Raw genomic sequence first — 22,806 nt, 5'->3', positions numbered from 1 at the left:
TCCTGCCCCTCTGTGTTTATTTTCAAGTGGCTGCACTATTGGGTAGTTTATTATTCTATTGTGCAATGCAGTGATTTTTCAAAATCCTGAATACTAACTAGGTAGTCATACTAATTTATGACAACAATCTTCAGCCTACATCCCTCAAGTGGAGTGTGTGATGTTTAGTTTCAGAGCTTATCCACATTCAGAAACAATGGAGCACAAACAGCGCGTCTTTCTGTTGGCCTTTTGTTTTTGGTAGGACTACTGATACTTGCGTGGTGTCTTCTTGTTAACCAATAAATAAAACATGTAGAATGAAGTGCTCATGTAACCTAAAAATGGTACTAAATGCATCTATTCTCAACAATATAAGTTAATGTTGAATTGTTTGCAACTGATTTCTCTCTCCATCTCTTCTCCAGCCCATGTTTCTGGCTCTAGTTTTATTACGCGGACATTGGGATTAAGTTTTTGATAACGATTGACATTTCCTGTATATTATCTCCAAGGAGCTTGAGAAATTATCTCTGAAACAAGTTGAAAGTGTACAAAAAACAGACTTCGCTTAGAAAATGGCCTATTCAGCTCCTGAATAGCTCAAGGCTGTAAGATAATACTTTGCAGGGAAAGGTAACCCCAATTCATTAGTTTCTGAATAATGGCTGCAAATTGAAGCTTGATTTCCTAAAATCTCACTAATATAAATTGGAGTACTTATACCAAAAGTGGTCGTAACAGTACATTAAAATTTAGAGATACTTTAAAATTATTTGTAAAGGATCTTGCTTTTTAATAAAGTAGCTATATTTACAATACAATACAAATGTGCCCTGGCCTGTGTGACTCAGTTATTTGGGCCACTTCCTGTGCACTGGAGTTGTCCATTGATTCCATCAGGGTGCAAGCTCAGGTTGCAGGCTAAATCCCCAGTAGGGGGCATGCAGGAGGCAGCTGATTGATGATTCTCCTCCCGCCCCCCCCCAAAAAAAAATCAGTAAAAAAAAAGCAATGCTCCTTTCTGCTATTTTCGCGTGGGCTGAGACAATGAGTAGAGGTACATTGATGTCCCTGTAATATCCATTTAACCTCTCAATGTGTGGTAGTTATTTGGGTATTGACCCTACTCCCAGCTCCAGGGGTGGCCGTTAATTGGTCTAATGCAGTCACTATATATAATCCAAGGGATGTGCTCATTACTCAAGTTAGGCTAGTCAGAGTGAAGTGGGAACCTTATTTTGACCATCATGAGCAGCTATGTCCCCCTCACTGCATGGTGTGGTGTGCAGCCAGTCTGGCAGAATCTGCTTTAGGTTTAGTCAACATGTGTAGGGCAGAGCTGAGAAGAAAACTAATCCAACTGTGCCTAAGCCAAATTTGATTCTGGACTCTGGAGTTAGGTGAGCCAAAAATTCTTATTGTTTAAGCAACTGGTTGTGTTACTTTTGTTTTTTTATAGGCATTTTCCATCACACCAGATGTCTTTTAAAAAATTTATCTTTATTGTAGAAAGTATTATAGATGTCCCCTTTGTTTTCACACCAAGATGTCTTAATTGACTAGGTTACAAATGTCAAATATGGATAATTATATTCTAGTCTTGGAATGAAAAATGCCAATATGTTTTCACAGTGACTTCAATTACTCCTCTTTCATGTCAGAACCTTAACTCTTCAGTCATGTCTGTCAGAGAAACCTCAACAAGCTTGTGCATGTCCCTGAGTGACTTGGTATGGTGTTGGCTGTCGCTGAAGGCTGTGGCAGTCAATACCAATTTTGGCTGCTTGTTAGGGGCAGATTTTTTTAAAAGGGCACAGAAATGGAGGTCAGCTTGAGCTATCTCCAACTGGGGTGGCTGCTTTTACTTAAAGGGATATAAAGTGAGACCAAAACACTAGTATCATTAACTGAGAAAGTATTTGGTTACTAATGGTACCTGGCTTCCTCATCTTGCCAAAGACCATCTCATTGCTAAATCTAATGGAAAACTTTTAGGCTTTGCTTTCCTTGACTTCTTGGCAGCATGTGAAGGCAAATTACTTCCGAGAGTTTTACTTCTGTGCTTCATTCAGTGATCTCTTCTTCCTCTGCCATTTTAAAATTTGATGTTTTCTTGATTTGTCTTGGGTCTTCTGCTCACTCTTCATTCGCCACAGGTCATCTCATCTGCTTCCACCCAGCCATTACTCCCAAATCTCTTAACAGAATCCACTTAGAAACCTCAATCAAACACTTCAACATTTCTGCTGTTTAAGGCATTTAACTCCCCATTGTCGTTAGGACAGTGATGGCAAACCTTTTGAGCTCGGCGTGTCAGCATTTTGAAAAACCTTAACTCTGGTACCGTGTCACATATAGAAATTTTTTGATATTTGCAACCATAGTAAAACAAAGACTTATATTTTGATATTTATTTTATATATTTAAATGCCATTTAACAAAGAAAAATCAACCAAAAAAATGAGTTCTCGTGTTACCTGACACGCGTGTCGCAAGTTTGCCATCACTGCGTTAGGATGATCCAAAAGGCTCCTGCAAGGGTCTACCCTCATCTTACCTATTAGTCATCTCTTGCCACTCCCCACATTCTATTCGACACTCAAGCCTAACCGAATCTCAGTTCTTGAAGGTTCTAAAGTTCTTGCTCTCTGCCTCTGGCCTGCCACACATTGCTGTAGTCTCTGCCAGTAGAAGTAATTGCTTCCCCATTATGCTTTTTCTGGTTAGTCCTCCATTAAAATTCCAGCCTAATGTCAGGCAATACCTTCAGTAAACTTACCTGGGTAACTCCACTCTGGGGTAAGTGTTTTTCTTGAGTTCCCCAGCTCACTTTATTTCTCCTTTCACAGCAATATGCTTTGGTTCTTGTTAACTAAGTTCTGCAAGGACAGTGGTCATGTCTCTCTTGCTCAGAATATCTCCAGAGAGTAAAACTGGGCCTGGTTCAGTAAGGGCACTTGGCGAATTTTTGAAAGACTATATATCCTGTGCTAGACTCTGTCTCAAGTAAGTTATTTGATTTTCCTGAAAAACACTGTATTAAATTGTGTTTTTACTAGTGGGCTATCAAAAGGAGGTCCTCAAATAACACTGCTTTATTCAACGCTATTTCATTTTAATGTTGATGAGATGCTCTAGGAACTTAACTCTTGTTTATATCAATTATCCTGTCGTAAAATTGGTTTCATTGGTTTCCCTGTAGTTCTAAGGACCTTCAATAAGGACTTAGTGTATAGGCAAGTTGAAAATAGCTCTGATAATCAGTATGGCAAGTGAAATGCTGAAATTCTTTAATTTACAAAGGCAAGACTTTAAAAAATAGAAAGGTTCTGCCCTGGCCGGTGTGGCTCAGTTGTTGAGTGTCGTCCCATGCACCGCAAGGTCATAGGTTTGGTTCCTGGTCAGGGCACATACCCAGGTTGCGGGTTCAATCCCGGGTTGGGGTGTGTCTGGAGGTACCCAATCAATGTTTCTCTCTCTCCCTCTCTCAAAAAAAACCCCAAAAGCATATTAGAAAAAGAGAAATTCTAATATTTCTTTTCCTCAATTCTAGAATATTAAAGAATACTAGAAAAATGTTGTAACCCCTCCCACAAAACAATGAAGGAACAATTTCACTTTAAGGACTTTTATTACAGTATGTTAATATATTCAGGACACTTCAGAGCACCTTATACTTCTAATCAGATTTTTGGTAACTGTTTTTAAAGTGTTACTTGAGTATTTTTCTCACACTGGCTTTCAGGCAAAAGTACTACTTAGTGATTAAGAGACGTTAATTTGATTAAACAGTTTATCCTTAATAACCTGAGACATCAATCCATGGATAGCTTCTATGGTCGTTTTACAGCTGGAAAGAAAAAACACATTACATAATGTCACAAGACCCGAAAAGTGGTGCAACTATATAAGCCCCCTCCTTTCCACTGCTGAGCCCCCAATAATGGTCTTCAGTTCTATTCATACTCCCTTAAACATACCAATTAATAGTTTACTCTCGTTATTTTTAGCCTCCTGCATGTCTTTTGACCATTTCACTACTTATGAGCACCTTCACAAGGAATAACAAAGTGAAATTTGATAGAATTCATAACAGTTAATTTTATTGTGTCAGCAGCTTTGGGAAAAGTTTTGTTTTAGAAGGTGACTAACATATATAATTCATAATTATATTGATTCCAATATTATATTAAAATCTATCATTCCTTTCCTTGTCGTTTTTTACTTAGAATAATTTAAAAAATGATTTTAAAGTATCCTATGCCTTTTTCCTGAAATAAACACAAACATCCTTCAAAGAATTAAAAGTCAAAGTTAGTTCAGTGGGTAAAGGACTCAGATTTTAGAATTTATCTATAATAATAAAAGTAATATGGTTCATAAGAAATTGAGATGTAAATGTAGTTAAAATTACAAATCACAGACTTATAGAGACAGATGAGGAAAATACTAGTACACACTTAGAGCAAATACCAAAACTGAGACCTAATGTCAAAGGAAAACGTAATTCTTTTCTAGGCCATTAGCTCTATCTATACCTGCTGAAAACCCATGGAAAAGAAAGGAATGAGGTAATTCTAACCCAATGGGGCTTCTGCTCCTAAATACACATTGTCTTCCCTTCTCCTTTCTCCTTTCCACCCAGCAGTCCAGTTTTTCTTAAAAGGGATACCAAGGTTTCGGTTTATACAGATGTCAACATGCTTTTCCCTTCCTTTCTGCTCCTAATTATCATATTAAAATTCAAAATTTTGTGAAAGTAAATGTTATTTAGGTAGTCTTTCCAATCCTGTATGCATCTGCAGGGCCACATAATTATTTCCTAAGGTATCAGGGAGCATATCCCAAGTTTGTTTCTAACAAATCTTGGTAGTAAAATTTGGGATACTAAACAAAAGATTATTTCAGGAGAATAACAAGGGAGATATAAGCATTACTGTGCTACTTAGGGTTTAAAACTTTATAAAAATTTGAAATTTAATAAATCTTACTTTGATTCCTAGAAAATAACTAGGTTAAAATGGATTAAGACATACTTTTGCAAAAGCTTAAAAAAAAAAAAAGATTCAATGATTAGCCCTAGCTGGTTTGGCTCAGTGGATAGAGTGTTGGCCTGTGGACTGAAGGGTCCTGGGCTAGATTCCAATCAAGGGCACATACCCCGGTTGCCAGCTCTATCCCTAGTAGGGGGTGTGCAGGAGGCAGCTGATCAATGATTCTCTGTCATCATTGATGTTTCTCTCTCTCCCTCTCCCTTCCTCTCTGAAATCAATAAAAAAATATTTTAAAAAAGGAAAGAAATCTCACAATGAACTATAGAAAAAACATCAGTACAGATGCTTCATTAAAAAAAAACCAGATTCAGTGATGATTGATTGGTTTCTTTGGTTACTTTCTAGCTGAACCTAGGAAAGGTGTGACTGGGAGTGTTTCATAACATTACCTAGACCTTTAAGCTTTTAACGTTCTTATCTAATGTCTCCTAAATTTTCAAAGTTAAACTCTGCCTTCAACATTCTTAAAGGTCCTGAGAAGTTAATATTCAGCCACTAATTCTAAATTATAAGTAAGTTAAACCATAAGGAATTTGAATCCTATTATTATTTGCAAATCTGGAAACCAAAAGAGGGACAGGAATAGATTTGCTCTTACCTGTCTCGAGTAGCTTTGGCAAGTTTGTCTTCTGACTTTCGGTCGTGTGTTTCTAAACCCAACATGAAACTCCCTCGTCCCAGCTGAGCTTCTGACTGTTCTAATTTTTCAGACAAATCAAAGACCTGGCCGGTGGTATAGTCTGCATTCTGTGGGGAAAATGATATTGTTGCAGTATGTGATACAAGTCTGCCATTAGATAATTTTAACATAAAATAATTTTCTTCAATATAGAACACTTCATTTACAAAGAATTCCACTATGAGGCAGCTCTCTGAGCAGCCTGCTGGAAGTTTCTCTTGGAGTGTACTTTCTCTTTGCTTGTCCAAATAAATCTTCTCTAGTGAAAAACAAAAACAAAGAATTCCACTATGAAAATCTAAGTGGACAGTCAGTGAATTATTTGTTATAATAAGAGGCTTTCACAGATCTGAGCCCAGGTTCTGGTTCTGCTGCAGATTAGTTAGGAGGCCTTGAGAGAGTGCCTTTACTTTTCTATGCCTTTAACTCTTCATCTTAGGATGGTCTATGGTACCTGGCCAAGCTTTAATAACTGTTAGCTAATTTTGTTATTTGTTCTTGTTCAACTTCCAGAATTAGTATTATGACAATATTTAAAGAACATTGTTCTAGCTTTCCTGATAATAAAATGAACAGCTTTGCAGAAAATGTAGAGCAATATAAAGAAGAAAAGAAACACATATACTCCCTCCACCTTGCTCTACCCAGAGTTATATTTTAGAGCAGCGGTCGCCAACCTTTCGGACCTCACGGAACACCAGTAGTCCACGGCCCACCAGTTGGTGACCACTGCTCCAAAGGTTTCCTTAAACCAGTGGTCGCCAACCTTTCGGACCTCACGGACCACCGGTTGGTGACCGCTGTTTTAGAGTATTGCTATATTTTCACAATGCACAGCTATATTTGGTAAGCTGGAATATATACAGGGTGGGGCAGAGTAGGTTTGCAATTGTTCGTATGTTAAAAGAATTGCAGGTTATGATTATAACAACAGCAAATAAACTGTGTTTGCACAACCATAAACCTACTTTGCTTTGCCCACCCCTATATAAACCACTTTGTCCAATTTCACACTTTTCAAAAAGAAAAAAATTTATAGTTACATATATATGCGTAACTGAAATATTTTAAAAGATTTTTAGGCACATCTTTTTGAAAATGTGTCTAAAATAAAAAAAAAAGCTTTCATGAAGATGAGTTAAGAAGTATATAGTCCATTTCTTTCCTATATTTTCAATAGAAGAGCATGAAGATTTAATAAACTTGGCAACAACTGATGTGTTATCCTGACTGCTCAGTTTACAAGACAATGTACAGAAAATACAGTTCAAAAACCAAACACGAAAAGTTATTTGCTGCCATCATAGTTACTACAGAAGGCCCTTTAAAATGCTACCAGTAATTCAATTTTACAAACTTATATTTTTAAGGAAGCAATTATATTCACTTTGTCTGGATCTAAATGGTTTAGGACACCACCACCACAACCACCACCACCGTCCCCTGCCTCAAGTTTGGAGAAAACCCTCAAGTTTATGACCACTTCATATTTGGAAGATTAATTCAAGCCATGAAAATGTAGGAAGGCAGAAATAGTTATAGTGTTAAAATGAAATAAAATGACATCAATTACATTTCAGACACACAGAATAATTTCATAGAGGACTAATTTCTTAAATCAGAAAATTATTTTTTTCTGGTAGTTTTTAGATTACATGCTTTAGCTGGGGAAACAGACGAGTTGAACATATATTTATATACTAGAGGCCCGGTGCACAAAAATTTGTGCACTCAGGGGGAAGGGGGGTGGTCCCTCAGCCCGGCCTGTGCCCTCTAGCAGTCTGGGACCCCTCGGGAGATAACACCCTGCTGGCTTAGGCCTGCTCCTGGGTGGCAGAGGGCAGGCCCAATCCCTAGGTGCAGCCCCTGGTCGGGCTCAGAGCAGGGCCGATTGGGGAGTTGGGGCACCGCCCCTGTCATGCACAGAGCAGGGCGGATCGGGAGGTTGTGATGCCACCCCCAGTCACGCTCAGGGTAGGGCCGATTGGGGGGTTGGGGCACCGCCCCCTGTCACACTCAAGGCAGGGTCGATGGGGAGGTTGCGGCGCCACCCCCCGTCACGCACAGGGCAGGGCCAATCCGGGGGTTGGGACGCTGCCCCCTGTCACACACAGAGCAGGGCCCATCAGGGGGTTGAGGAGCTCCCCCGTCAGAGAGTAGGGCCGATAGGGGAGTTGGGGGACCACCCCGTCACACAGAGCAGGGCGGATCAGGGGGTTGGGGTGCCGCCCTCTATCACCCACAGAGCACGGCCTTTCAGGGGGTTGGGATGCCACCACTCTCACACTCAGGGCAGGGCCGATGGGGAGGTTATGGCTCTACCCCATCACACACAGAGCAGGGCCTGTGGGAGGGTGGGGGTTGTGGCGCTGCCCTCTATCACCCACAGAGCAGGGCCGATCAGGGGGTTGGGGCGCCGCCACTCTCACACTCAGGGCAGGGCCGATGGGGAGGTTATGGCTCTACCCTGTCACACACAGAGCAGGGCCCATGGGGGAGGTGGGGTTGGGGCGCCGCACCCTGTCACACACAGAGCAGGGCCGATCAGCGGGTTGGAGCGCTGCACCGTCACACACAGAGCCGCAGGGCAATCAGAGGTTGGGGAGCTCCCCGGTATCAGACACAGAGCAGGGCTGATCTGGAGGTTGGGGCGCCTTCCCCTGTGGGGAACAGAGCAGGGCGGATAGGGAGGTTGTGGCCCCACCCCCTGTCACACAGAGCCGCAGGGCGATCAGGGGGTTTGGGCGCTGCCCCGTCACGCTGATCCCGGTGCCAGGAGGCCTCTCGGCTCTGCTGATCCCGGTGCTGGGAGGCATATTACCCTTTAACTATATAGGATAGAGGCCTGGTGCATGGGTGGGGCTGGCTGGTTTGCCCTGAAGGGTGTTCTGGGTCAGGGTGGGGGTCCCCACTGGGGTGCCTGGCCAGTCTAGGTGAGGGGCTGAGGGCTGTTTTCAGGCTGGCGGGTGATGGAAGCTCCCAACCGCTCCTTTTTTTTTTTTTTTTTTAAATTCTGGGCCAGCTTTAGCTCTGAGGCTCCAGCTCTTAGGCCTCCGCTGCTGAAAGCAGGTAATCGAAACAATGTATAACTCCAGCTCTGAGATCCCAGCTCTCTGAAAGCTGGTTTCTGGGTTTTTTTTTTAGCGTCTATATTTGTTACAATGTTTGAAACTGCAGGCTCAGAGGCCTGCAGCGGCAGGCGGGGAACGTTGGAATCCTCTGTCACTGAAGCAAGCAAGCCTCATGTTAGTTTCAAGCTGCCTGGCTGCTGGCCGCCATCTTGGCTGACAGTTAATTTGCATATTGCCCTCATTAGCCAATGGGAAGGGTAGCGGTCGTACACCAATTACCATGTTTCTCTTTTATTAGTGTAGATTTTTTTCTTAAAAATGCTGCAATGTACTTTATATAAAACTACAAGGAAGGAAGAAATATAATTAAACCGTTTCTTGCTTATTAATGTCCTCAATATATGTAGTGCTGTAATACAGGGACGCCAAAGCCTGAATAAGTAAGTCTGCCTTCATACAAAGGTTCAGGCTGCTATGGTCTTAATGTTTTCTCCCTTGTTACCATGTGTCACTTCAGGCTGCTGTGAGTACACTTGCCTCTAAGGAAACAACACACATAAAGCATTTAGCAGTGTTTAGCGTATAGGAAGCTCTTAATAAGAGTGTGCTGTTATGGTCACTCTCCTTTCTTCTAATATGCTACTTCTGACTGTGGAGGATAAAAAATAAGAACAGAAAACTTGCCAGAATTGTGTTTAAAGTTATAGTAAATATGCTCAAGTGGGGTCTTTTCCTCTGAATACAATGAACCAAACAATAACAACAAAAATAACTTACTGAGGCTTTATTATATGTAAGACACTTTGCTAACTGCTTTATAAAAAGTATTTAATTCTCAATGTACTTAATGATGTGGGTACTAATATCATTGAACCCAAGAAAGGCTAAGTCACATTAAATAACTTTCTGAAGGTTAAACATTGCTAGTAAAGTGGCAGAGTTGTTTGAACTGAGTTAATTTTATTCTAAATTTTGTGGTTCTAAATTGTACTATATGAAGTGGCCATCTTTTTTTTCTTTTAAGTAAAAAACAAAATAAAACAAAAAATAAACTGTTCCTGGCTAAGCTATAGATAGCATAGTTAGAAGCTTGTTAAATAAATATCCTTCTTGCCCTAGCCGGTTTGGCTCAGTGGACAGAGCGTCGGCCTGCGGACTGAAGGGTCCCAGGTTCAATTCCGGCCAAGGGTACATGCCTGGGTTGCAGGCTCGATCTCCAGTGGGGGGCATGCAGGAGGCAGCTGATCAATAATTCTCTCTTATCATTGATGTTTCTCTCTCTCTATCCCTCACCCTTCCTCTCTAAAATCAATAAAAACATATTTGAGGAAAAAAATAAAATAAATATCCTTCTAAGTATATTAGGTTTTAATGATAATATTGAAAAATATTCAGCAACTTTTTCGCCTAACATCTGCTGCTTTAAGGTAATGATATTCTGATTTCCTTCTGGGACAACCCTTTCCTCATTCTTAGTCCATGTGCTCCCAGAACAGTCTCTTCTACCCCAGCCCACTAGTAAATCACTTGGCCCAGATCTGTCACATGGACATGTGACTTAAGCAAAGCCCAGACACACAGCCCTGGGGAAGAGAGGGAGAGAGACAGAGAGGGACATTGGGAGAAAGGAGGAAGGAGCGGGAGAGTGTGTATATATCTTGATCTTCTCTTTTTAACATAAAACTGAGAGGCTAGAAGGTCTGAGGCTAATGCTGCCATCTTGCTTTCACATGAAGCCTGAAACTGAAGCAAACTGACATGAAATCAAAGCCGAGAGAGAAGGACCAAGATCTCATAATACTGTTTGAATGCAAACTTAGCTGAAGCTGAACTATGCCTTACTCCTCAACTTTGCAGCTCACGTGATTCTCTTTTTTGTTTAGGCTAGTTTGGCTGGGTCTTCTGTCACTTGTAACTTGAGTCCTACCTGAAATACCCAACACAATAAAAAAAATAGTATTTGTCTTTTTTTCTATGTCTCTTTATGGTAGGGGCAGATCTGATCCTCATCTGGGTACTGTATTTACCATTTAGACTTAGTCTTAATAGTACATGACACAGACCTTTGCTTGGACTATTATCCTAATCCAACTCTGGTCATGCAGAATCTGACCCCAGCCCTGCTGTCTTGGCCAAGTCAGGTGTAGCTACTCCATGAAAAAGAGTTTCAGGTATTAAGCATCTTATGTAGCCTAGATAAAATTCAAACCCGTCCCTTCAAATTATAGTACTTACGGTAAGCAAGCTAGAGGAACTCAGCGTATTCACCCAGTATTTATTCCACAAAAGCTCAAGCAATTTGCGATCCAAGGAGGACTTGAAATATGAAACTTCTAAGGCATAATATCTATGAAACAAAAGCACAAATTTAGTAAGAAAGAAACAAACACCTCAACCATCTATATATATAAATGCCTAAGTGACAAGCTGACTGGCTGACTGTCCGGTAGCTATGACATGCAATGACCACCAGGGGGCAGACGCTCAAGGCAGGAGCAGAAACCACAGGCATGGAAACATGGAACAGACTGATGAATCTCAGAGGGACGGGGGGGGGGGGGGGGGGGGGTGGGAGGGGGGGGTGGTGGCCGGAGGACAGGAAGGACAGGAAGAGATTAATCAAAGATCCTATATGGGAGGATGCACCAGTGGGGTCCCTTGGCCTGGCCTGTGGGGATTGGGCTGAAACCAGCTCTCCGACATCCCCTGAGGGGTTCCAGATTAAGAGAGGGTGCAGGCTAAGCCGAGGGACCCCACTGGCCTCTGGTATCATATAAAAGTTATAACCAAATTTAAGTGAATTATATTTTATATCCAAATAGTAATGTTTTAGTTTTTAGTCCAATAGAACATCAGATAATCATGGTTTCTTTACTCTTCAGGGGCATGGTTTCAAAATCTTCTGCTTAATAAACTTTCTTGTGTTATATTTTTTCTTTCTGTAGAGCTCAGAAATTCCCAAGAAGTTATCAACAACCAATCAGAATTTCAAGAGTGACATATATTTATTCATGATATTGAATAAATATATCATGATTATGATATAGTTCCAGACAATAGCACATAAGCTTAATGAATTGCCTGTCTAGGGTCAGGTATAATTTTTGTTAGGCTTTTAAAAATACTGAAAATGACTTGTGGATTCCCCATTCTTCCCATTCATATCCCCTAAGTAGGACCTACTGCTGTTTGGAAAGTAAACTATAAAGCAGGTCCTTAAAGCACCTAAAAGAATTACTATTGCTGCCAAAGGTACCTAATTTATAATCAGGGATAGCAAAGAAAATTTGCTTAAATGTCTGAGAAAACATATACTTCCATGAATTTCACATTCTAATGAGGTCGGTAACAAGGAAGCAAAACATATCAGATGGTGTCAAGTGCTAAGAAAAATAATGCAGGAAAGGGAAAACAGCGACAGGAAGGTGCTATTTTAGATAGGGTGACCAATGAACATTCTCTGTTAAGGTAACCCTTAATCAGATACTCAGTGAGTGAAGTAGTTAGTGAGCCTCATGGAAAAAAGGAAGAATGTTCCAGGCAGAGGACACAAGTGCAAAGGCCCTAGGCAGGAGCCTGCTTGGCATGTCTGACATAACATAAAGAGGCCACTGTTCCTGGACTGGAGAGAGCAAAGGTTCAGCGAGAGGAGATGAGCTCAGAGAGATTGCAGGGGCCAGACCACCAGGGCTGTGAGTGCCATGGTGAGGAATATGGATTGTATTCTTGGTGAGAAGGGAAGTCATTCTGAGGCGGAAAATGATTTGACTTGGATTTTAACAGAATAAGTTGGGGGATAAAAGACCTTTAAGGGATGAAGGGCAGAAGGAGGAAGACTAGTGAGAAGGCCAGTGCTTTGGTTCAGGCTCCACACAGCTTGGGGCAAGATGACAGCGAGAGAGGTGGCAAGGTACATTTAGAAGGTGGAGAAAACTGTCCTCTTGGTCTCTTTAAGGCTTCTGAAATTGAGATGTAACTCACATACCTTAAGATTCACTATTTTAAAGAAGTATACAATTCAGTGGTTTCTAGTATGGCTTCTTTAACTTTTGGAGTGAAGATGTAGCAAGAATTTTTGCTAGATGGAACCTGGGTACTTTGAAGTTGCAGACGTGTCAGCTTGGCCCTGAATATAACTTCTTTTAACTGTTAATTTCATTAACAGACCAAGTATCTTATACACTGATAAAATGTTTATGGTTGTGTGAAAGACAAATAATGTTAGACTAAAACAATTATTAATAAAAAATTCAAATATGATCCTAAATTTGTACATTCTTACTATTATTTTAAAAGATATTATGAAATGCATTTTGTCTGAACCTTTATTCTCATCTTTAAGGGGCTTGGACTGTACGATCGCTAAGGTTTCTTATAAGGTCTCTGGCATCAGATACATTTTAAAATTACTTACTGTTTGCAGTGTACACCAAAATCTTCTATTTTATTCAGTGGGATAGTCTGGTACTCAGAAGGGCCTTCATCAGGAGGTTTGTATCCCTAAACAAAAATGAAGAAAATAAAAGGTAAAAAAAAAAATCAAACCAGAGGAAAAACATTTTTTTAAAATATATTTTATTGATTTTTTACAGAGAGGAAGGAAGAGGGATAGAGAGTTAGAAACATTGATGAGAGAGAAACATCCATCAGCTGCCTCCTGCACACCCCCAACTGGGGATGTGCCCGCAACCAAGGTACATGCCCTTGACCGGATTCGAACCTGAGACCTTTCAGTCCGCAGGCTGACACTCTATCTCCTGAGCCAAACTGGTTAGGGCGGAAAAACATTTTCATATGCAGCTTTCTATTTATAGAAGCATTAATTTTGGGGAGCCAAATATTGAACATAAACATTCTAGCAATAAAAATGTGTATTGCTTATACCCTCCCTCAACCCTGTTTGGTGGCTGAAGACTGGATTTGCCTTACATTCATTTTTTTTTTTATTCTTTAGTGATGTATACTTGTGCTAATATCTATTTTAGATTGCAGGGAAGGAAATAGGTGTACTTCTCTTGTTTCTCTAGTGCCTGTCAGGATACCATGGGTACACAAACACTAATAAATGAAGACTGCTTTTCTATATAAAATTAACTATATAAAGCACAAATGTATTGTCTTCTGTTAAGAACAATTAGTTCTAAGGAAAAGTTGACCGCTATTTTGTAAATATTATTAAATTGTTTTAGGACAAAACAAGATACTAACCATAACATATCTTTAAAAATAAGTCAAATATTCGGCATTTAAAAAGTTATACTGATCGGAGAAACCAAGATGGAGGCATAGGTAAACACCGGAAATTGCTGCCTCCCACAACAACTTCAAAAATACAACTAAAAGACGGAACGGACATCATCCAGAACCACAGGAAGGCTGGCTGAGTGGAAATTCTACAACTAAAAGGAGAGAGAAAAGAATACCGAGACTCAGAGGAGGTGCGGTGCGGGAGTAAAGTACAGAGGTACAGAGGCGCATGCGGCGAGGGCTGGCGGCTGAGGACACGACAGTCTTTTTCAATCGGGAGGGAGTCTCAAGCTCTGAGCTCCAGTTCCGGGCGAGTCTCTGGGGTCCCAGGGTCATACGGGAGAAACTGGACTGTCTGGCATCAGTCGGAACTCTAGAGCAGCTTTCTCTCAGAGGTGCTTGCAGCGATTGCTGGGACACTGAGAAGCAGGGCCTCTGAGGGCAGGACTGAGAGCAGCCATAACTGCTCGCTCCGCCCTGTTGATCCCCTGGGACCCTGCCCCCGCCCCAGCCGCCCAAGCCGTGCACGGAGGCTTTTGCATATGAAAGGCCTGGCCCTTTGCAATCTGATAATTACCTAACAAACTGCAGCTGGCCCAAGGCCCCAGGGCAACTTGCATTGAGTCACAGCTGGCTCCTGCTGGGTAGCCCCAGGCAGAGGCTAGATTAGCACCTCCTTAGAGATCCAGGAGCCAGTGTGCCCAGTGGTCAGAGTGGGACCATCCATATTGCAGCTCCTCAGATCCATTAAGGACACACTCAGGGGGCAGACTCAGTGACCACCAAAGCCCCATTGAAACAAGTCTTGCCCCGGAGGGGTGTCTCCAGCACAGAAGTTCTCCCACTGCAGACACAGCTGATTCTCACAGCCAATTGGTCTGGAGGTCAATCCCTCCCAGTGTTACCTACAACAATCAAGGCTTAACTACAACAAGACTGTGCACAAAGCCCACAAAGGGGTGCACCAAGAGTGTCTACCTCAGGTAATTGGGGAGGCTGAGTCACTGGGCCCTATAGGACACCTAGCACACAAAGCCACTCTACCAACACAGGGAAGCATAAAAAATGCAGAGACAAAGAAACAGGTCACAAATGACAGAAATGGAGGAAAGCAAACTAATGGATATAGAGTTCAAAACCACACTTTTAAGGTCTCTCAAGAATTTTCTAGAAACCGCCAATAAACTTAATGAGACCCTCAAGAAATCTAATGAGACCGTCGAGGTTGTGATAAAGGACCAACTAGAAATTAAGTATACACTGACTGAAATAAAGAGTATTATACAGACTCCCAAAAGCAGACTAGAGGATTGCAAGAATCAAGTCAACGATTTGAAATACGAAGAAGCAAAAAACACCCAACCAGAAAAGCAAAATGAAAAAAGAATACAAAAATACGAAGATAGTGTAAGAAGCCTCTGGGACAGCTTCAAGCGTACCAACATCTGAATTATGGGGCTGCCAGAAGAAGAGAGAGAGCAAGATATTGAAAACCTATTTAAAGAAATGACAGAAAACTTCCCCTACCTGGTGAAAGAAATAGACTTACAAGTCCAGGAAGCGCAAAGAACCCCAAACAAAAGGAATCCAAAGAGGACCACACCAAGACACATCATAATTAAAATGCCAAGAGCAAAAGACAAAGAGAGAATCTTAAAAGCAGCAAGAGAAAAACAGTCAGTTACCTACAAGGGAGTACCCATATGACTGTCAGCTGATTTCTCAACAGAAGCTTTGCAGGCCAGAAGGGAGTGGCAAGAAATATTCAAAGTGATGAATACCAAGAACCTACAACCAAGATTACTTTATCCAGCAAAGGTATCATTCAGAATTGAAGGTCAGATAAAGAGCTTCACAGATAAGAAGAAGCTAAAGGAGTTCATCACCACCAAACCAGTATTATATGAAATGCTGAAAGGTATCCTTTAAGAAGCGGAAGAAGAAAAAGGTAAAGATACAAATTGTGAACAACAAATACACTTCTATTAACAAGTAAATCTAAAAATCAAGTGAATAAATAATCTGATGAACAGAATGAACTGGTGATTATAATAGAATCAGGGACATAGAAAGGGAGTGGACTGACTATTCTGGGGGGGGGGGGAAGGGGTGTGGGGGATGCGGGAAGAGACAACAAAAATCGTGCACCTATGGATGAGGACAGTGGGTGGGGGGGTGAGGGCGGAGGGTGGGGTGGGAACCGGGTGGAGGGGAGCTATGGGGGGAAAAAAGAGGAACTGTAATAATCTGAACAATAAAGATTTAATTAAAAAAAAAGTTATACTGACTTGTAATTTTTAAAATTACCTTTGGGTATGTCCTGAAGGCTCCAAGATTCACTTTCCCTGCAGATATTGTTCTTGTTGGATCAATCTACAAGAAGGATATATTTAATATCTGCCAATTATAAAATCATTAGATACTTGCATTCGTTTAAACCAGGGGTGGGCAAACTTTTTGACTCGAGGGCCACAATGGGTTCTTAAGCTGGACCGGAGGGCCGGAACAAAAGCATGGATGGAGTGTTTGTGTGAACTAATATAAATTCAAAGTAAACATCATTACATAAAAGGGTACGGTCTTTTTTTTTTTTTTTTAGTTTTATTTCAAACGGGCTGGATTTGGCCCGCGGGCCGTAGTTTGCCCATGGCTGGTTTAAACACTTTAAACCTAGAAATATATATCTACATGTAACACTATACACACATACACACTAATTAAAATAATCAAATAACAGGAAAAAAATAACAAACTAAAAATCTATTGAACATAAAAGTTCAATGAAGTGGTAAGTATAGAAATGTCTTATAGCTAATTTAGAAATTAGATATAATTAGTATATTATTTAAGAATATTATTTGAAGATTTGCTTCTCTTTTTTAAAATTGTTTTTTTTCTTTTCGATGAATAATTCCTGCCTTCCTCATAGTAGTCTGGATTGCATCTAGAACGCTAAACATAGCAAGAGCTACTCTAGCAATTCCTGATGTACTCATTTCAATCAACACTGAGACACAGGTGCTGGGATCACCCTCATCTGAGAGGGGGAAGGGACACAGAGAGATAAAGCAACTTGTTCAAAGTCCCAGTTTCTAAGAGGTAGAATTCAGGTTCAAACCTAGACAGATTGACACCAGAACCTTGCTCTTACTACACTAGTTTTATTTCTCGGTATACTTGCTCTAGTAATATTCGTAAGGAACTTAATTAAAATGGGTTGTAAAAATACTTACCACCACTGCTACAAACGGCTCCTGGAACTGCTGATTGAGCATCTGAGTACTAACATCAATCCCAGAAAGCCAGCAGCCATAGCCAGGGTGGCTATGATACCAGCCAATTGCATTTTCAAGGCGGCCAACCTAACAAATGAAGTGGGCAAGGGAGCTTGAGGTTCCTGTTTAATCTTAGAGAAACTTATTTGTCTGTTTAAATAGCATTATAGTAAAATAATAATGTGCAGATTAGTTCATAGAATATGCTGCTTTCAAGTAAAAAAAATGTTTTGGATAATACATACCAAAACAAAAAAATTAATAAGATACAAAGGTTATTCAGTCTTCTTCCTACCTCCTTCTCCTCAACTATCCAGTTTCTCAGCCCAGATGTTACTACTATACCCAACTGCTTACATACCTATCTCCCTGAGATATTCTTTGTATACATGTAGATTAATAGAAACACACACGATGGCATATACCACATACAGTGTTCTACACTTTGCTTTTGCACTTAAAATATTCTGGGGTTTGTTTCAAATCAGTAAATATATAACTACTTTTTTATTTTTATTTTTTTTAAAGGCTGGTTAGCAGTTCATTTTATGACTATACCATAATTTATTTAATCAGTTTTCTACTCAGCAACATTTAGGTTATTACTAAGGCTTTGGTTTTAAACACACATCTGATAATGAATGTGAGAATTAAAAAAAATGTTTTTATTGAGATATAATTGACATATAACACTATATTATATTAGTTCAGGTGTACATCGTAATGATTCAATATGTATATACTACAAATGATCACAATAAGTGTTAATTAACAGCCATCACCACACAGTTACAATTTTTTTCTTGTGATAAGAACTTTTAAGATCTACTCTCTCGGGTGTGAGGAATTATTTTTTAAAAAATTAATGCTAATCTCATATACATTTTACATAGAAATTGTTGAAATAACTTAAAATATAAACTTTAAAGAGGACAGCTTTAAGTTTAGAAAGCCGAAAGTCACCATGAGACTCTTTAACTTGCAGTAACTGCACTTGAAGGAACAACATTTTTACCTGCTTGGCATTTTCGATATATGCGGCCATGTACTCATACGCAGCAGCCTGAGCATTTACTCGGGTTTCAGTGCCCTCTACAGGCAAAGCGAAACTGTCCGTAATGATCATCGTTTCACCATCCACCTTTCCCAGCATCAAGCCCATCACTTCCAAGTTACCTCCTGATCTGGCGTGCATCACCATTTTCAGTAGAGCCAATGCTGAGATTTTGCAGTACTTAAAGTAATGGTGACTGCAAAACAAAAGCACAGTGTAATTAACTTTCTTACGTAAAGTACAATTTCAAAAGAGTTTTGTTTGAAGATATTGAGTAAGTATTGAAGAAATTTACAGTGATGGAAGGGGAAAAAGTGTAAAATGTGGGAAAGAAAAAAGAAGTAGAAAAGGACAGAGTTTTTCTGCAGGGGGATGGAAATGATAAACATGTCACAATCCGGACAAATATTTCCTCTTGGGGCAAGGGAAAGGTATGAAATAGTTTTTTAGAATACATTACTCAAACAGAAAAGAGGTCAGTAACTACATGACCAGTTCAAAAGACCTTTTCCCCCATTAATTCTGGGATCAACAAGTCTCTGACTGTGATTCTAGTTGGATGGTTGTGCCTAACTATTCTCAGGCCTAACCGCTGGCCTCGTGGTTAGGAATGTGGGCTCTGACATCCGTTTACTTAGGGTTGAATCCTTGCACTGCCAAGTTCTAACTGTGGCCCTGAAACCACTTAATATCGGTGCCTCAGTTTCCTCATCTGTAAATAGGGATATTTCATAGAGTTGTTAGGAGGAAATAAACTAAATGAAATAATGTATATAAAGTGCGTAGTTTAGTGGCTTAGTGCCTGACACATACTAAACTTGTCTCTGTGGTATCAGCCTCAAAATAAAAAATGTAGCCCTAATACCTTGAGTTCTTCAATAATCATTATTTCAGACTTTATCATCTATGGATATGACTAAACTACAGTGGGGCCTTGACTTACGAGTGTCCCGACTAACGAGTTTTTTGAGATATCAGCTGTCTCTCCACCGATTTTTTGCATTGGGTTGACAGAGTAATTTGAGTTAACAGCTCCTTAACGAGCTCGGTCTCCGAAGGAATTAATCTCGTAAGTCAAGGCCCCACTGTACTCTTGAATAAAATTACATTTGCCATCTCACTGATGTAGCCCAAGACAGCTAAGATGAATACAATGAGAGCCACAATCAGGCAGTGAGGCAAGATGAGAGTTTCCAAATATTTAATGGGCTGCATCAACCTAAAATGCATAGCCTGCTATAGAAGCAGGCAGACCACCTGGCAAACTAACCAGTCTGTAGAGAATGGTCAGTCAATGTCTCTGAGAAGCCTTTTTAAGACGTCTGCCCACAGATTTCAATCAGAAATGGAAGACATGGAGACCTGGTCTTGGGAGTCAAGACATGAATTACAATCTGGGCTCCTGCATTTACTGGGAACAAGAAAAATCAACAAGTTATTGAAATAAGTTACTGTATTTGCCTGGGTTGTCATGAGGATTAAATGACACATGAGGTTTTTAGCTCATTTCTCAGCCCCTATTCAGTACTCAATGAACGGTGCTGGATTTGAATACTGAGTTGTAAAAAACTGCGAGGCAGATCAAGTATGGTTTCTGTTGTTGACCACGGCTCTCCCTTTTACCTCTCCGTTAGAGAGACTGCTTTTCACTCCCTTCCGAACCAATTCTGCTCTCAGGTAGAGAATCCTCAACTTGCCACCATTCCCAGGGACACGGGGGCCTTTCGCTCCATCGAGCTCCTGTCTAGTGCATGTGGACCGATGGAGTAACAGTGGCCTGGGTAGGTCTCGTGTGTTTCTGAAATCACTATCAGCAATGGCAGAACCCTAACAAGCGGCTCCTGAGCCCCCGGGGCCGGCTCCACTCCTGCCGGCAGCTGCAGGATCCAGCCCGGGGTCAAGCGAAGGGCCCCACAAGCTGCATATCGACATCAGGTTCAAGGCAGCGTGTGTGGCATGTAGCACAACAGGGATGTTGAGAAGGGACACCCCGAATCACCATTTGTTTTCCTTTTCCGCCCTCCAGAGGCAAACATGTTAAAGCAGCAGAAAGGGGGGACGAAGAAAGCCCCGGCGGAGGGGCTGAGGCTCTACTTGCGGGTATGAAAGGTGCACAATCGCTCTCCCCCGCCCCCCCCGCCCCCCGTCAGCCCCACCTCTCGCTGCGTCTCCCAGGCGCCCGCCCCCCGCCCCCCTCCCCTGCGTCTCGCCAGGGACCTCCTCACTCCTTAGTCCAGGGCTTCGCCGCCAGGATTTCTTGCTGCTGTTTCTTGTCGTATTTGTAGATTTCGTCGATGCTCTGGGCTTCCTGCATGTTGTTGACCAATTCCCAGGTTTTCTGGGCCATACCGCTCCCGGACGCCGCCATCTCCAGGCACGCGAGACGCTGTCGCCTCCGCAAGTAAGGCACAGCTTTACCTCGCGGGGTTTCCCAGGCGTGGGCTTCGGACCCCGCACAACCGGCGCAAACTCGTCCTAGCCTCTCGGGGCAGCCATGACACCTAGAACCGGAAGTGAGGTTGGAGCAGACCATTCGGGGGTGGCGGGAGGGCCTGCGGGGACGCGACGATCTAAACAGCACTTACACAATAGCTAAGGGGCAGAGGAACCTTCCCGTGGCTGAGGGAAGCACACGTTACCTTGGAAAAATCACGCGTGTGAATTAGGACAAACAATGATTAGGTCTGAGAATGGTACAGCCTTCCGCGCAGGAAGAAGGGCAGGCTTCGCGTGATGCCCAACTCGGGATTGGACTCCTTTGTTCGTACTGCGCAGGCGCGGCCTCCGCCGTCTTAACCCCGCCAGGTCCTCTAGCTGGGGCGGAGGGAAAAAACTGTTGTTTTTATTTATGTGGGGGTAGGCAACCTTACATGAAGTACGTTTGCGGAAAGACTAAAAATTAAGGATGTCTGCGGGAGAACGGGCATGTGAGTAGTCCCGGAGGCCGGCTGAAAGAGAAACATGGCATCCTCCCTAACTTACTTCCAGTGGCGAATGGCTGCACAGGCGTCACGCCTAGGGGCTCGCGGGGGAGCGGCGCCGCGTCTCCCCAGCTTTCCCACGAGGCCCCGGACGCTCGTGGACGGGCTCACACGTATATGACGTATTAGTGTTGTGAAAATGCCCAGTGTCCGGTTCTTATAGTCGCTTACAGTGTAATTCTCAGCATTGCTCCGTGAAACCACCTGTCCCCGAGGCCGAAGTAATCTCAACGGCAGCCCATTTTCTTCCAACAGTTAATACGGTGTTTACATATTTTTTTGCTTGTTTGACGTATCCTTCCCTCCCCTCCTCTTCCCCACTCCGCACTGGACTCTGAGTCCTACATCACAGGCCACTAGGCTTGTGTTCCTTCTTTTATCCCTAACATCGAGATGTTGGAGAGATATTTTTGCTGGGGGAGAGGAGGGAGGAGGATAACGCCATACATAGTCCACCTCTCCAGCTTCGTCTTCCTTCCGTCACCCTTGAAATTTTGCAGACACGGTTAACATTTGCCTAAAATGCACGCCCCTGACTTTCCTACCTGGGAGCGCCTATTACTCTTTAAAAAGGCAGCTCAGAGATCTCTACCGCGGTCTTCCTTCCTCCAGTGTCTAGGTCAGTGGTTCTCAACGTTGGCTACACATTTGAATCACCTGGGAATCTTTTTAAAATCCTGATTTCTGGGCTTCCTCCTCCAGAAATTCTGTTTGTTACTAATGTTGTGGCCTCACCCCATAACAAAGAAACAGAATTTCCAGAGGATGAGGCCCAGAAATCAGGATTTTAAAAGGATTCCCAGGTGATTCCAATGTGCAGCCAAGGTTGAGAACCGCTGGTCTAGGTGCTTCTGTAACTGCTACATTGCATCGTAATGTATTGCTTACTTCCAAGTTTCAGAGGGCAGGACACTCCACTCCGAATAGTGTGTGGCATATAAACATTGAAATGATCGAATTCGCACCCCGCCTGCGGCTTTGATAAACTTCGAATTAAAGAAAATTTGCCTTTAAAACCCTGTTACAAAGTAGGGTAGGATAAAGGACTCTTAGTTCTGCTTTTCTAGGAAGCGAGAGAGAGAGAGAGATCTTTTCTAGCGGCAGCATATGGCCACTCGGTATAGGGGTGAACTAAATATGTTGAAATTGGTAGTAAAAGCCCCAGGACGAAACGTCGACCAAACTCCGGGGAGAAGAGTAATGAATGCCCCGGAGAGGTCTGCCAACCATTTTGCTCTCACTGCCACCCGTGTCCTTTTTTCTTACCAGGCTTTGCTGCCTCTGTCCCCAGGCCAGCTGGGACTCGGGGGGTTTGGAGGGGCTGGGACCGCTGTAGCCGGGGAAATGGCTCCCGCGGTTTAACGCCCCCAGGCCGAGGCCGCGCACCGGCCCAGGTGTGGGACCGCCCTGGAACCGCCGGGCAGCTGTGCGGCCTCCGGGCCGGTGGGGGGCGCCCGCAGCCA

The 22,806-nt window shown here is 42.2% G+C and overlaps 2 protein-coding genes across 3 annotated transcripts in view; one reads left to right on the top strand and one right to left on the bottom strand.

Moving 5' to 3' along the window:
* Positions 1–3,594: 3,594 nt before the first annotated feature.
* Positions 3,595–22,762, bottom strand: COPS5 (COP9 signalosome subunit 5). Of its 2 annotated transcripts, XM_059672983.1 has the most exons (9): positions 22,610–22,762; positions 20,588–20,863; positions 18,324–18,558; positions 17,267–17,395; positions 16,341–16,406; positions 13,201–13,286; positions 11,022–11,133; positions 5,635–5,783; positions 3,595–3,832 (listed from the first exon to the last, which is right to left on the bottom strand). In XM_059672983.1, the coding sequence occupies exons 2-9, from the start codon at positions 20,728–20,730 to the stop codon at positions 3,748–3,750; spliced, it is 1,005 nt and encodes a 334-aa protein (XP_059528966.1). In that variant the 5' UTR covers positions 20,731–20,863; positions 22,610–22,762; the 3' UTR covers positions 3,595–3,747. The 2 variants fall into 2 exon arrangements, with proteins under 2 accessions (XP_059528966.1, XP_059528968.1); XM_059672985.1 differs by lacking the exon at positions 22,610–22,762 and having other exon boundaries at positions 20,580–20,719.
* The window catches only part of CSPP1 (centrosome and spindle pole associated protein 1), a 100,887-nt gene continuing 99,350 nt past the window's right edge, over positions 21,270–22,806 (top strand). Inside the window, exon 1 of the mRNA XM_059672972.1 lies at positions 21,270–21,289. The gene's annotated coding sequence lies outside the window, so the exon portion shown is untranslated. The remainder of the gene's footprint in view (positions 21,290–22,806) is intronic.

The sequence above is a fragment of the Myotis daubentonii genome, chromosome 17 (assembly GCF_963259705.1).
Source record: "Myotis daubentonii chromosome 17, mMyoDau2.1, whole genome shotgun sequence".
In the NCBI taxonomy this organism is placed as follows: Eukaryota; Metazoa; Chordata; class Mammalia; order Chiroptera; family Vespertilionidae; genus Myotis; species Myotis daubentonii.
Note: the sequence above shows the minus strand (reverse complement) of the source record. Positions and strands in the feature narration are given on the sequence as shown.